The sequence below is a fragment of the Ictidomys tridecemlineatus genome, chromosome 2, assembly GCF_052094955.1.
Source record: "Ictidomys tridecemlineatus isolate mIctTri1 chromosome 2, mIctTri1.hap1, whole genome shotgun sequence".
NCBI classification, from domain to species: Eukaryota; Metazoa; Chordata; class Mammalia; order Rodentia; family Sciuridae; genus Ictidomys; species Ictidomys tridecemlineatus.
In genome coordinates, this window is record NC_135478.1 from 144,932,299 (window position 1) to 144,946,062 (window position 13,764).

The 13,764-nt window shown below is 35.7% G+C and overlaps 1 protein-coding gene across 2 annotated transcripts in view; it reads right to left on the minus strand.

The window, feature by feature from the left end:
* The window catches only part of Gars1 (glycyl-tRNA synthetase 1), a 40,647-nt gene that overhangs the window by 11,114 nt on the left and 15,769 nt on the right, over positions 1–13,764 (minus strand). The window contains exons 7-11 of one of the 2 annotated variants that reach the window (XM_078039902.1): positions 10,705–10,850; positions 8,261–8,410; positions 4,381–4,543; positions 3,063–3,227; positions 1,019–1,131 (exon numbers count right to left, since the gene is read on the minus strand). In XM_078039902.1, the coding sequence (XP_077896028.1) occupies positions 1,019–1,131; positions 3,063–3,227; positions 4,381–4,543; positions 8,261–8,410; positions 10,705–10,850 (737 nt within the window). The remainder of the gene's footprint in view (positions 1–1,018; positions 1,132–3,062; positions 3,228–4,380; positions 4,544–8,260; positions 8,411–10,704; positions 10,851–13,764) is intronic. The other variant, XM_078039901.1, reaches the window with a different exon arrangement.

The following is a 13,764-nucleotide window of genomic DNA, read 5'->3' on the forward strand; positions in this document are numbered from 1 at the left end:
ATCTGATAAGAAAATTTATAGCAAGGTACAGTGGCACACGACTGTAATTACAGCAATGTGGGAGGCTAAGGAAGGAGAATCACAAGTTCAAGACTAGTCTCAGCACCTTAGCAAGACCCCATGTCAAAATAAAACAAAAAGGGCTGGGAACATAGCTCAGAGGTAGAACACCACTGAGTTCAATCCTGAATACAAAAGAAAGACACAAAGGAAGAAAGAAAACTTCTATTTTGCTAATACATGAACAATGTAAGCTAAATTATTTTATTTACCATAAAATGGCAATCATCGTTTCACAGAACAAGTATTTACCAGATGCACTCTACGTAGGGGTCCACAGATTTAGGTATGGAAAAATGTAACCTCAAACAAAACAGAAAATGGGTCAACACTCTGAAAGTTATTTAGAGCATTTTTCTGAATGTGCTTTTTCTAAAGGTCAAATACTGACTTCCCATATCAGATTACAAGTATAGAGAATAGGAAAGAAGCAATGAGGGCAATTAACTAACAGGTTTAAACAAACATTAGTCATCTTTTCATTGCTGTGACCAAAACACCTGACATAAACAATTTAAAGGAGAAGTTCATCGTGGTCCACAGTTTCAGAGGTTTCAGTCCATCGTCCATGGACTCACTTCATTGCTCTGAGAGTGAAGAGGCCAGTGATAAAATACAGTCCCCAAAAACATGACCTACTTCTACCAACCATGCCCATTGCCTACAGTTTCTACCTCCTCCCAGGAGTTCATTAAAATTATTATCCTATCAAATAGGTTAACCCACTAATGAGGTCAGAGTCCTCATAATTCAATCATTTCCTAAAAGCCCCACCTCTGGATATGATATTACTGCACTGCCTTCAACACATGAACCTTTGGGGGACACTCCAGATCCAAACCATAATACTACTATAACTCCAAAACTTCTCCATTCACCTACAGAATGAAGTACAGACTGGAACTTACATATTGGCAAGATGTTTGCACTTAAGCCTGAGTATGCAGTGATCAGAAAGGATATGGGTTCTTTTAGAGGTTTTTCAGCAACTAGAGGGACTTTGGTGGCTCGTGCATGACAGGAGAGGTCATAACAGGAACGATCAGCACACCCAACAATCTCAATCCAGCCCTAAAACAACAGAATTGATAAAAAACATTTATTGCTTATATTGAGTTTGTTCACAAATGCATGCACAGTATAAGCCCTTTTCACATATTGTAGGATATTCAATCATAGAATCTCCAATTTGATTTTATAAATTTTTGAAATGGGAACAGTTTCACAATTCACAGAGCTGACAAATCTAGAAAGTATAACTAACATTGTACACAAAGTAGTCTTATTTTCCAGAGAGATTTACATTGCCCTATCTCAACAATGGGCTAAACTAATATATTCTAGGAGTTAATTACCAAAATTAAATGTAAGCATAGACAAAACATGTAGAATTAGTTCAAATTTGTAATCAGTATCAAAATGAGTTGGGCAAAACCCACTATTCTCTCTGGACAAAGTACCTACTAGCCTCACAAAAATGATTTTCTCTTGTACAAAAGGAAAATAATTTTTTTTGTTTAATCTGAAAAAGAAATCCCAAAAAACAAAAAAAAATTAAAGAAATTAATGATACTTACACTCCTGAGATACTACATAAAATTTTGGCATATGTCAAGCAAGCTTGCTAAAAAAATTAGATAAGAAAAACCTGAGTATATTCTTTCCTAATTCCACAAAGGAAAAAGAATATATTTAAAACAACATCAATAACAGCCACTATAAGAGATATGCATATTATTATGCACTTATAAATGCAAATGTGTTTATAATCTAGAAGTCAGGAGCACATGCCTAAACCCCAGCTACTTGGGAGGCTGAGGCAGAAAGATTGCAAGTTTGAGGTCAGCCTTAGCAAAACTTAGGAGACCCTGTCTCAACAGAGAAAAGGCTGGGGATGTAGCTCAGAGGCAGAGTACCACTGGGTTCAATCCCCAGTTCAATCTTTTTTGCAAAAAAAGAAGGAGGAAAAAAAAATCTAACTCAGACACACCAAGGCCTGTGGGCCTATGGCATTTACCATTTCTAAGGATGTAAAACAACAAGATATGCAACAGAGACCATACAGGGCCCACAAAACCAAAAATATTAACTACTTGATCCTTCATAGAAGATGTTTGCCAATCCCCAATATACAGAAGAGACACAAAGCCCTTTGGGGGACAAGCGTGCAATTTATAAGTCTTCAGTATTATTTTTTCCTTGTAAAAGGAAATCATACTTTAACATGACTATTTTTACTTTTAATTAGAAAAAAAGGAATCCAAATTAAAAAAAAAAAAAAGCCAGTTTACAAATTAAAACCGATGACTCTGGGTTAACCCATTGATCCCGGGCTAAAGCCACCTCTCTCTATAGAAGAACTCACGAACATCCAATAAGGGATGTGACAAAAGATTCTCAGGGTCCTTGTTTTGGATATCAGCTTATTACCACTGCCAATAACACAGAAAGAATCTTCTACATTCAAATGCCTTTCATTCCTAAGTTTAGTACTAATGTTCACATACAGAAGCATGGGAAGGTACAATGCAGAGGTAACCTAGACATCTTGTCGGAATTTTTAGAGAGAAGGCAGTTCTTAAATGAGAATCTACTAGTACATCCCCTCAAACTACCAAATAGCTCTCTAATCTACTAGTACTATAGCTTTCTTTACTCACCCTACCACCATTTCTAACATTTGTTGGGATTCCTGTCATCAGGAGGCCACCCCATCTTAGCTTCACTCAGAGAGGTCACCAATAACACTGGACGGCACCAAACACACACACACACACACCGGCATTGCCCCATCATCATCAATCTTTTCTATCTGTCTGAAGAAGCTATCTATGTCTCCAAGCAGCTCCTCCTGTGACACAGAACAGCCCACTCCTCATAAGAAGACTACTTTTGCTGTTTTGTTTAGGAAAAGATCTCTTTTCTTTGTTCCATTATGACTTTAAGTTCACAAAGTGCTAATAATGTGGAAACCAGAGTAAAAACCATTCCATTCTACTTACGTAGGACGTTTTAGATTCCGCATCCCAACAGTCACAGGCATAATGGGCCATTTCATTCTCCATGTGCTGCCGGAAGCGAAGTTTATCTGGAGATACTCCAACCTTTGTGAGGTAGAGGTAGATGCGGCCAATGAAGTACCCTAATACTGAGTTGTTAATTACACCCTGAATAAATAAGCAAGTAAGCATGGAGGAAGGAAAGAAAAAAGATACACATTAATACTTTTCAAGACTAAGGTATTATTTTCCATGAAGTTATTCATAATCTACTGAAGACATCTGAAACACAATGTAAGCTACTTTTTTGTTGCTTTCAGAATTTCAAATACCCAGAAAGTGATATCTGTTACCTTCAAAGAGGTTAATATGAAATAAACAAGGTGATAACAAAATTGGTTCAAAATACACCCAACATACATCTATCCAACTACTCAACTGGGTCAACAAAATTTCAGCCCAATGCCACTGAACCTCTAAATCTACAGTATAAAAATAATGTTCATTAATGACCCTAACAAATGGCAAAGATATTCCCTTCAGAATTAACAAAATTAATAACGCATATTAAAGGGATTTTAATGTATTCCTACCCATTGAAATCTGCAAACCCCATTCAATACATGTAATCTTACAATTTTAATACTGGAAGAATCTTAGAAATCATCTAGCCCCATCTCTCACCACTGTAGGGATTCTCTCTGCAAAATGGGTAGCAAGTTATCATTCAGCCTCAACTTTAACATTTTCAGGGCCAGGAAGTTCAATGGTCCAAAGGCAAGTCATCCAGGAAGCAGCTACTGTTTTTTCACGCCCTCTTATCTCCTGGAGAATATTTAGAGAAATTCTGCTACCTGCAAGGCCTTATCACCAACCGATATGGGTAATGCAGAAGAGCTTAGAACCCAGCAGCCTTGCTTTCCTGAACCAAATTCTGTCTCCCTCGAAGTTACACAGAATGTTAAAAATGGATCAGTGAGGCACAATTTAAACAAAGCTCAATTTTCCAATATCACTCTGCTAAACTTTTTTTGTGTGTATTTAGCCCCACAATCCAGAAACTGGGATATTCGGGTGATTTTTCCCTCATTGTGATAATACTGTGTAGGGACTGGAGCAGGGCTCAGTGGCTGAGCACTTGCCTAGCATGCACAATACCCTAGGTTTGATTCCCAGCACTGCAAACAAACAAAATATAAAATGAATGACTGTATAAAAATATGACTGCTAAAATAAAATATTTTATCAGCCAGTACAAAAAGAACTTGGTAAGCCCTGCAAACCCTGAACTGGCAAAACCTGAATTACTCCTTCATCTTACCTGTTCAACAGCATCTCCTAGGCGCATTTTCCGAGCAGACTGTCCGCTGACCTGGGCTTTTGCTGAATACAAACAAAGGTAAAGGTCTGCTACATTCTGGAACTTGGGATGGTCTTTCTCACTAGGATCTACAAAGTGCTCAATTTCTGCCATTGTGAATTCTCTGTAAACAAAAATATAAGGGATAAAATCTGCATGCTTAACTAAAAAACACTAAACAAGGCCCCTATTTTCAAATGCATTCTATACTGATAAAGGCCCCGACTCTAGGAATAGCTTATTACTAAAATTAAAAAAAAAAAAAAAAAAAAAAAAGGTTTCTTAAGGGAAGGAACAAAAAATGTTTTGATTGGGTTTGTCTACATAACTGTGTTTGCTTGTTTGTTTTGGAGTAACTAAGGATCAATCCCAGGGACTCACAGATGGTAGGCAAATGCTTTACCACTGAGCAACATCCCTAGCCTGGTTATTTTTAAAAGCATTAAAAACTGGCCTAGGGGTGTAGTTCAGTGATAGAGCATGTACTCAGAATGCACAAGGTCCTTAGCACTAAAAATAAAAGCAATATTAATAATAAAATTAAACTTTTTAATTCACTATTTTAAATAACCATAAACTTCTCTCAAATAATGATTTCTTTCACCTAACCAAATCCAAAAAGATGGGGTTAGTTTTAACTGAAAACAATTTTTAAAAGGCAGAATTAATAACAAATTTTAAATTTACAACTGGCCATGGTGGTATATGCCTATAACCCTAGCTATTCTGGAGGTTGAGGCAGGAGCTCAAGATTGAGGTCAGCCTCGGGTACTAAAGAAAGACCCTGTCTTGAAAAAAAGATAAAAAGACTTAGGGATGTACCTCAGTGATAGAGTGTTTGCCTAGTGGTTTAGAGGTCCAGGGTTTGATTCTTAATATCTTCCCCAACATACATACACACACACACATGCGTGACATATTGAGTAGTGACATCCAAATAAAATGTTTTATCTTAAAGCATCAGTAAGTCTTTATAAATATATCCTAAATGAAGCAACCAATATTGACTTTTCAAAGAATGGGAAATTAAAAGTTGATTGAAATGATTCTTTAGCTTTTAGTTTGGTTTCTTTTTTTCTTTTAACTGCTCTATACATGATAACGGCACTATGCAGATGGTTTCTTTAGAGTAAGAGCTTCTTAAATAAAGTGTAATTCATGGCAAAGGACAGCAGACAAAAATTGAACAAGACAACATCAAGCTCAATGCAGAATGATGAAATAAATATGCACACAGTAATGGCTTCTCAAAAAGATTTTTCTGAATGGCAATTTAATAGCTACTGCAGGGGGAGATGAGGTGCCAGGAGGTAATTGTATGAGGCAAAATCAAACCTCTCTTCTTTTAAAAACAACAAATCACATTTACTGGTGTACTTTCAAGACTATTTCAGATGTTTTAGATGCAATATAAAATTCTTAAATGGGTCCTAAAAACACACAAAATGCACTGCAAAAGAGCTTTATTTTTTTAATTTTATTTTTTAATGGTACCCCTTATTTAGTCCTGTAGCACCTATGTCTTAATCATCTTTGAACAACTATCAAACATCTGTGCACAAAGCAAAGTGAGGGACAAATGTAGTGTTTGGCTGCACAGTTTGTACCTGGGCTGACAGGAACTGCACATCCTCATGTGGGGCAGATAAATTAAAGGACCTACTCAGAATCCTCAAAACAGGTGCTGCAAAAATGGTGCTGTGAAAATGGCATATTTGGGACTTTTAGGACGTCTATCTAGAATTTCAGTTTGGAAATAAAGGCTTAAAAATTTTTAAAAATTTGTTCTTTTTAGTTATACATGACAGTAGAGTGTATATTGGCAGAATATACATACACACACACACACACACACACACACACAAAGAATAAACACTCTTGTGGTTACACATGATGTGGAGTTACCCTGACTGTATATGCACATATAGGGCTAGGAAAGTTATGACCAATTAATTTTACTGTCTTTCCTATTCCTCTCCCACCTCCCTTCCCTTTGTTTCCCTTTGTCTAATCCAATGGATTTCTAATTTGAATGCTTAAAATTTGCTAAGAAAATAGATCTTGAGTATTCTTATTGCCAAAACAACAAAAATAAAGGTAACTATTCTTGTGAGAAGTATTCCAGTCTCCTGAGAGAGACTTTAATTAGCCTGTCTGTGGTAATCACTTCAGTATACATATAAAAACATCACCTTATTTATCTTGGAAAAAAAAGGGAACCTTAGTTCACAGACAGGAGGCAACATTTATTTGACCAACTCTGTCTCTTATTCATGAGTTTAGAGACTGTATACACAGGCCAGGAAGACAGAACTAAACAATCAAACACAAAAAATTTTAAAAAGCTTCAGATGAGCAATCTGATACTTCTGAAAGAGTTAATATTTTTTTTAAAAAAGAATTATTTTTTAAAAAAAGTAATTACTGCTACAGAAAGACTCATCACCTGATAACTCTGATCAAGAAGAAATCTTAACACTGAACAAACCAATCCTGGTGCTCCCACGGGGGATGTTGATGATGTACATAACCCAACTAGTCAAAACCAGGCAGGACACTTTGAAGTGGAAATGAGCCACTAGTCAGGAAGGTCTAGGCTTTTCCCACTAACCCCTGTGATCACACAATTCTGAGCTGGTTTTCCCACTCTATAGGCCCTAGACTCTTCTCCCAAACACTAGATTTAGACAAGGTCAGTATAAGTACTGGGGAAGCACTTGTGTCAGGGTACCATTGGAACAGGAGAAACCAAAAGACAAAAAGAAAAACAAACAAAACAAAAAAACCCCAGACCTTGGGAAATAACAGACTCAAATCTGACACATTTTTCATTTTCATAATACCTTAAATTTCTGATTACCTCTCTTTCTACATGAAAACCTAAAAGGGGCCCTTCCCACCCCTTTCTTTAGGTTGTACATACATCCTCCATGATATCTCTCATTCCTAACCCACAAGTCTGAAGGGACTACAGCTCTGAAGACAGTTTGGTTGACAGGTAGAGGTATTTCCTCACAGACAGCACCGTGGGACTAACAAGATCAGGCAGGTGCCTTGGGTACTTTGATCTGCAGTCAGTGGCTGGGACAGGCTATGGCTATGTCTGTAATTATAGCAAGTAAGAAGAGAGGAAAGGGTGGTGCCTTGGGACTAGGAGAATACTTTCAGTGCCTAAAAAAAGTTCAGTGTGACTATTCCAACCTATTTTTTTATAGAATGAGTCACTCTAAGAGATGACATCAGGAAGAAAATGTATAGAAATCACTAAAAGCTCAAGTCATAAACAACTAAGTCATAATAAATTTCTAAACAGTAGAAGTGAACAGTGCCTATATGCCTTCCCATATATCCCTGGATGTAACGGACAAAAGCACATTTTCAGAACAGAGGCGAGTGGGTAAGTTTATTAAAGGTTTCCCCAAATATCTAGGTTATATCCATAACACCAACTGATTACTGAAACACTCTCCAGCAAAGCTGTCTGCACTGGACTAGAGTGACCCTCTTGTCATAACTCCACCCCATCTGCCCCCACAAAAAGCAGCACTGCCCAAACTGCAATTGGTTCAGAAAATCAAGAGCTTAACTCAAAACATATGATGAACATGGAAAAAAGATGATCTTGGAGCAAGGAAGAAGTTTAAGCTATTTCCCACTTCTTACCTTTCCATTCAAACATACTTCTATTATTCAAAACTGCCAATTATCCCAGGTATTACACTTGGAGATTACAAAATATAAAGAACACAGAGAAGACAAAAATAAATCCATAATTGGTACTATCACAGAATAGTTTCAAAATGGCAATCTTTCACTTCTAACTCAATGTCAAGGGCAGTACCTGACTCTGATGAGTCCAGATCGAGGGGAGATCTCATTTCTAAAAGAGTTTCCAATCTGGGCAGCAGCAAAAGGCAACTTTCCTTGGTTGAATTCCAAAAGTCGCTTGAAATTCAGGAAAATCCCCTGTGCAGTTTCTGGCCTCAAATACCTAAAAAGTTAAGTGAATCAGTCTGTTATCAAGAAAAAAATAATATTTTATAACAAATATGAAATTTTATATATATCTCAAAATTCTCAAATAAACCATTTTTACAACAAAACTGTACAGGCCCTAACACAAAGTTTTAGAAACAGATATCTTCCTCTGTAGCAAATATTCTCATAGAAGTATCAGAAAATAGATTAAGTAACTGGTATGGCAAGAATACTGCAGCACTGTCATTTTATTGGATTACTCCAGTTGTCAAAATACCCCCTCTTTCACAGTGCCTCTAAAACCTCTGATGATGTCCTCTTGAGCAAATATTTGCATAGAGGTATAGATTAGGATAATTTTGGTTCCCTCCAAAAATAAAACCTTTGTTAATCCACAAAATGAAACAACTGTGGGATCAAAAAAGAAGTCAGTATGGGCTAAGGCTTAACATTAGAGTTCACTGAACACATCCATCATCCTACTAAGCCAGGACATTTTCAAGGATTCCCACACTATTTTATCCTCTGCAATATTTTTGTTTTCAGCCAAAGGCTTCTTTATTTCTTCATATTTTAAACAAATGGTTAAAAAAAATGCTATAATTATTGCCCTCACCTCAATTTCACAGAAGATACTCTATGCAAAACCCCCTTTAGGAAAGTGTTCTCAATAGCCTACTTCCAAATAAGTGTTATTAAAACAACTTCAAAACCAAGGAAAAAAGACATCTAAAATTTCACCCTCTCTTCATGTACATGACCACTCTTTCATTCTGTGGTTCTTTCCAGATTTCATCCAAGTATTAACAACTACAATTTATGTGTGTATTAATGCACGATGTGTATAAAATTATGTGTTACTTCTTTTATTTATTTTCTAAATAATTGTAAAAAAATCTTACATTTAACAGTGGCAAAGTATAATATTAAAATGATCTACTTTATTATAATTCTTAACCATTCTCAAATTAATGGATAAGTAGATTATTATACTTTTACTTTATATGTTCTTTATAAGCATAGTTTCCTTTCCTTTTGAATTATTTCCTTAGGAATTCCCAGGAGTGAAATATCTGGGTCAGAGAATACACATCATTTTATAAAATCTCTATGTACTATCAAAATGCAAAGTTTACCATTGGCTTCTTTCTACAAAATATCCCAAATCAACCTGGCATCTTTTCCCTTTTTTTGGTACTAGGGATTGAACCCAAGGGCATTTTACTACTGAGCTACATCCCCATCCCTTTATTTTGAGATGGGGTCTAAAAATAAGTTGCTAAACTGCCTAAGTCTGGCCTCAAACTTTCGATCTTCTAACCTCAGCCTCCTGAGTGGATGAGATTATAGGCATGTGCCACCATGCTTGGCTCATCCTATTATCTTATAAAAGAATAAGCTGTGAACATTTTGTCACAGTTAATTAAAATTAAATTAAAATTTATTTTTACTCTAAAACAAATCCACAGAAAAAATATCTGACACTACGAAATGAAACTTTGGCTGTGTTTGTTAACAGTGGACTGGAAATCTGGAGAAAAAGCTTCCAATTCCAGATCATTTTATAAACTATCCAGATTTGTTTATTATGTGAAAAACAACTTCTTTCAGATCAATAGGCCATACCTATGCTGTTCAATGATAGGACATTAATTACAGGTCTATTTAAATTTAATTAAAAAGCATTAGGAGTGATGGCACACACCTGTAATCCCAGTAACTCTGGAGGCTGAGGCAGGATCCCAAGTTTAAGGGCAGCTTTGGCAACTTGGCAAGACCCTAAGCAATTGAGTGAGACCCCCATCTCAAAGAAAAGGCTGGGGATATGGCTTAGTAATAAACCACCCCTGGGTCCAATCCCCAATACCTATCAATCAAATTAAAATAAATTTAAAATTCAATAACTCAGTAGCACAAGTCTCAATTCAAGTTCTCAACAACCATACATGGCTAGTGACTAACATATCTAGAACATTTCCATCACTGCAGAAAGTTCTACTGGACAGCTGTGCTAAATTGAACAGCTACTAAGGTACACTTCAGCAATCGTTCTTTGCCCTTCCCCTATACAACTATAACTAACAGATCACAGTCTGTTATGTTTATAATTTTTAAAAAAGGGAAAGTGATTATATTAAGAATTATAAGAAATAAAACTTAAGAAAATGGCTGTCATTATTTCTCTTTAGTATATTCATCTGCACTTTCTTTATATAACTTCGAATTTTTTCCTTCCCAGCATTGATATTTACCTTTATTACAAGCCATTTTAATAACTTGGTTACCCAAACAAACTGTGATACATACCCAGGCATGTTTCCTCCAGGTCCAATGAAGGTCTTGAACATTAAATTAAAAGGTACTGGTGGGGACAGATCATTCCCAGTAGTGGGGGATTTTACATTATAGTTCACAAAAAGATCTCCAAGTTCTTGCTGTCCATAGTTATCAAGCTAAAGAATACATCAAGACAATAATTAGTGCAAAAGACAAAGAAAACAAGGCACAAGTATTATAACTTCTTCAATCCATTGCTACAACTCACAAAATTCAAGAACATAAGAATTTACCTAAACTTCAGGATATACACATTAAAACTATAAACAGTTTACATACTTTTCGTTTACCAGCAGAAAAATGGAGACATTTCTGGGACTGACCTAAAACTAATGCCTTTACCATTTCACAATGAAAAAAAGAAAGACACGCAAATAGAACTCCTGTTTCATTATAATAGTTATTGGTTGGTAAGAACTGAATGAACAATTTAAAAACTAAACCTTCTAGGTTCTACTGTCACACAACTTCTAAGGAGCATTCAGAAAATCATGCCATTACCCAGAAAGTTGGATCACTGAGATAAAAAGGTCACTTGAGTGACCTTCAAGATAGAAACACCACAAATGTAAGCTGGTCCTCCTACTTAAAGAGAAAGTCAAATAGCTTAAGGAACATCTCTGTTTCCCAGAGAATTCAATAATACTGCTTTTCAATAAAAGACATAATGAAAAAAGAATCAGGAAGAAAAAGATTCTGAGGATACAGAAAGAAATTTGTTGGATATAAATTTCAATAAATTGCATTTGCATTTCCCATTTGACCCAGGAATTCCATTTCTAGGAATCTACCCCAAAGATGCAACAGTAAAAACATGAAACAAGCAGAAAGCTATTCAGTGCAACACTATCTATAATGGTAAAGAGGGGAAATAGCCCAAATGTCCACTAATAGGGAACTAGTGATATAAATAAACTACAAGCACACAATGCAGAATTATGCAGCTATAAAATGAAATAAGGAATACCTCTATATTCTACTATGAGAATGGGGATATACTGTTATGTGAAAAAAAACATGGTAAAGCATATGTGGAATCCTATCATCTACCTAAAAAGGGGGTGTACACATATCTGTCTTTATTTAAATGTGGCTTAAAATTTTTCTTAAATTTTTTTTTAGTTGTTGATGGACCTTTATTTTTTTCATTTATTTGTATGTGTTGCTGAGAATCAAACCCAGTACCTCACGCATGCAAGGCAACTGTTCTACCAGTCAAGCACAACTCCAGCCCCCCCAAAATTTTTTTAAGTTAAAACCTGCTTACCTATGTGTTAAGAAGGGAATAAGATAAAGGGCGAGAAGGGAATAAAATAGAGGGAAGAGAAACAGACACTATATCCACTTGAATATACTTTGCTTTTAAAATTTAACTTTGGAGCTAAAAAGATTTGGTATAGTTACAAAATGAACTTAAATTTTAAAAAATGAAAACCTAAAAATTGAGAGGAAAACAAAATGCACAGACTGAGTATCTAGCTTGTGACCTTATAACACAGAATGACTGCTTGTGAATTTAAACACCCATGTTAGACCGCAGGACTGACTGAATACTTCTGGTGTATCTTTGAAAAGAAAGAACAAAATGAAATTTTATATTGTTTTCAATATTCATATTGTTGATGTTGGTGCTAATATTGTTACTCTGAGGCTGTTGATGTACACAGTGGGGAATAAAACATTAATAAAATTGTGTTGCAGAGAACTGGTATTTTTGGTGTGGGTAAAAGAAAATAGAGATTTAAAATTTATAAAATAAAAATAGCATAATATCTTTAAGTAGAAGTTTCAAATCAATTCATGATGACTTTACCTTTAAAAAATAAGAATTCCCTGGCTCAGTTCACCAAAAAGGTCTAGAATCAACAACTAATACCATGTTCACTAATAGGAACCAGAAACCCTTGGAGAAATGGTCCAGTCCTGTTCCAAGTCTGGGACAGGAAATGTACAAGATGAGCCTACAGTTGTCATACTAAAAAGCAAGGGAGTTCTCAAAGACCACTACAGGGTCACATCAAAAGTACTCAGCAGACATCTCCTTAAGGCCGAAAACTGGACAATTTCACCATCAGTAAGGATAATAACAGCAATTGACGGAAAAAGATCAAATATTTTAATCTATAACACGGAAGGAAGGAATAGAGGGAAGGCAGGCAGGAACTCCCTGTGCATTTTTTAAGGATGCAAGGGAATCAATAAACAAGTTAAAATAAGATGTGGAAATGGATCAAGCACATGTTCTCACTTTTCTTCACAAATGGTATCTCAGAGAAACAGTGAATAAGAATGTTTTCCCATTTTCTGCCATCTAGAATAACAGAATGATGAAAAAAAAGGAACCTCTTAATCAATTAATGGATCTAGACCAGGATCATCAATGGCCGAAGCTCACACAAGTGATAACCATTGAAGTACATAAAATCACTAAATATCTTGCCACAAATACCTGGTCAAGGGCTGGGGCGGGGGCTCAGTGGTACAGCACTTGCCTAGCAGGTGTGATGTACTGGATTGGATCCTCAGCACCACATAAAAAATAAACAAAATAAAGGTAATGTGTCCATCTATAACTAAAAAAGAAATTCTAAAAAAAAAAAAACAAAAACACTAGTCAAGCCTCTATTATAGAAACTGATAATATGTTTAACATCACTATATTAATGCAAGCAGCCAGGAAAATGTAAACAATAATTCATATTTGATGATATTAAAATAATTAGTATTTACTAAGGCAAAAACACTTATCTAGGACTGGAGTTGTGGCTTAGTAGTAGAGCACTTGCCTAACATGTGTGAGGCACTGGGCTTGAATCTCAGCACCATAAATAAATAAATAAATAAATGTCCATCAATTTTTTTTTTTTTAAAAGCATTAACTAGAACATTCAGAGGTGTATTTAGCAAAAATAGACAGAACCAGGTGCAGTGGCATAGACCTGTGATTCCAACAACATGGGAGGCTGAAACAGGAAGATCACAAGTTAGAGAACAGCCTCCAAAACTTAATGAGATACTGTCACAAAAAGT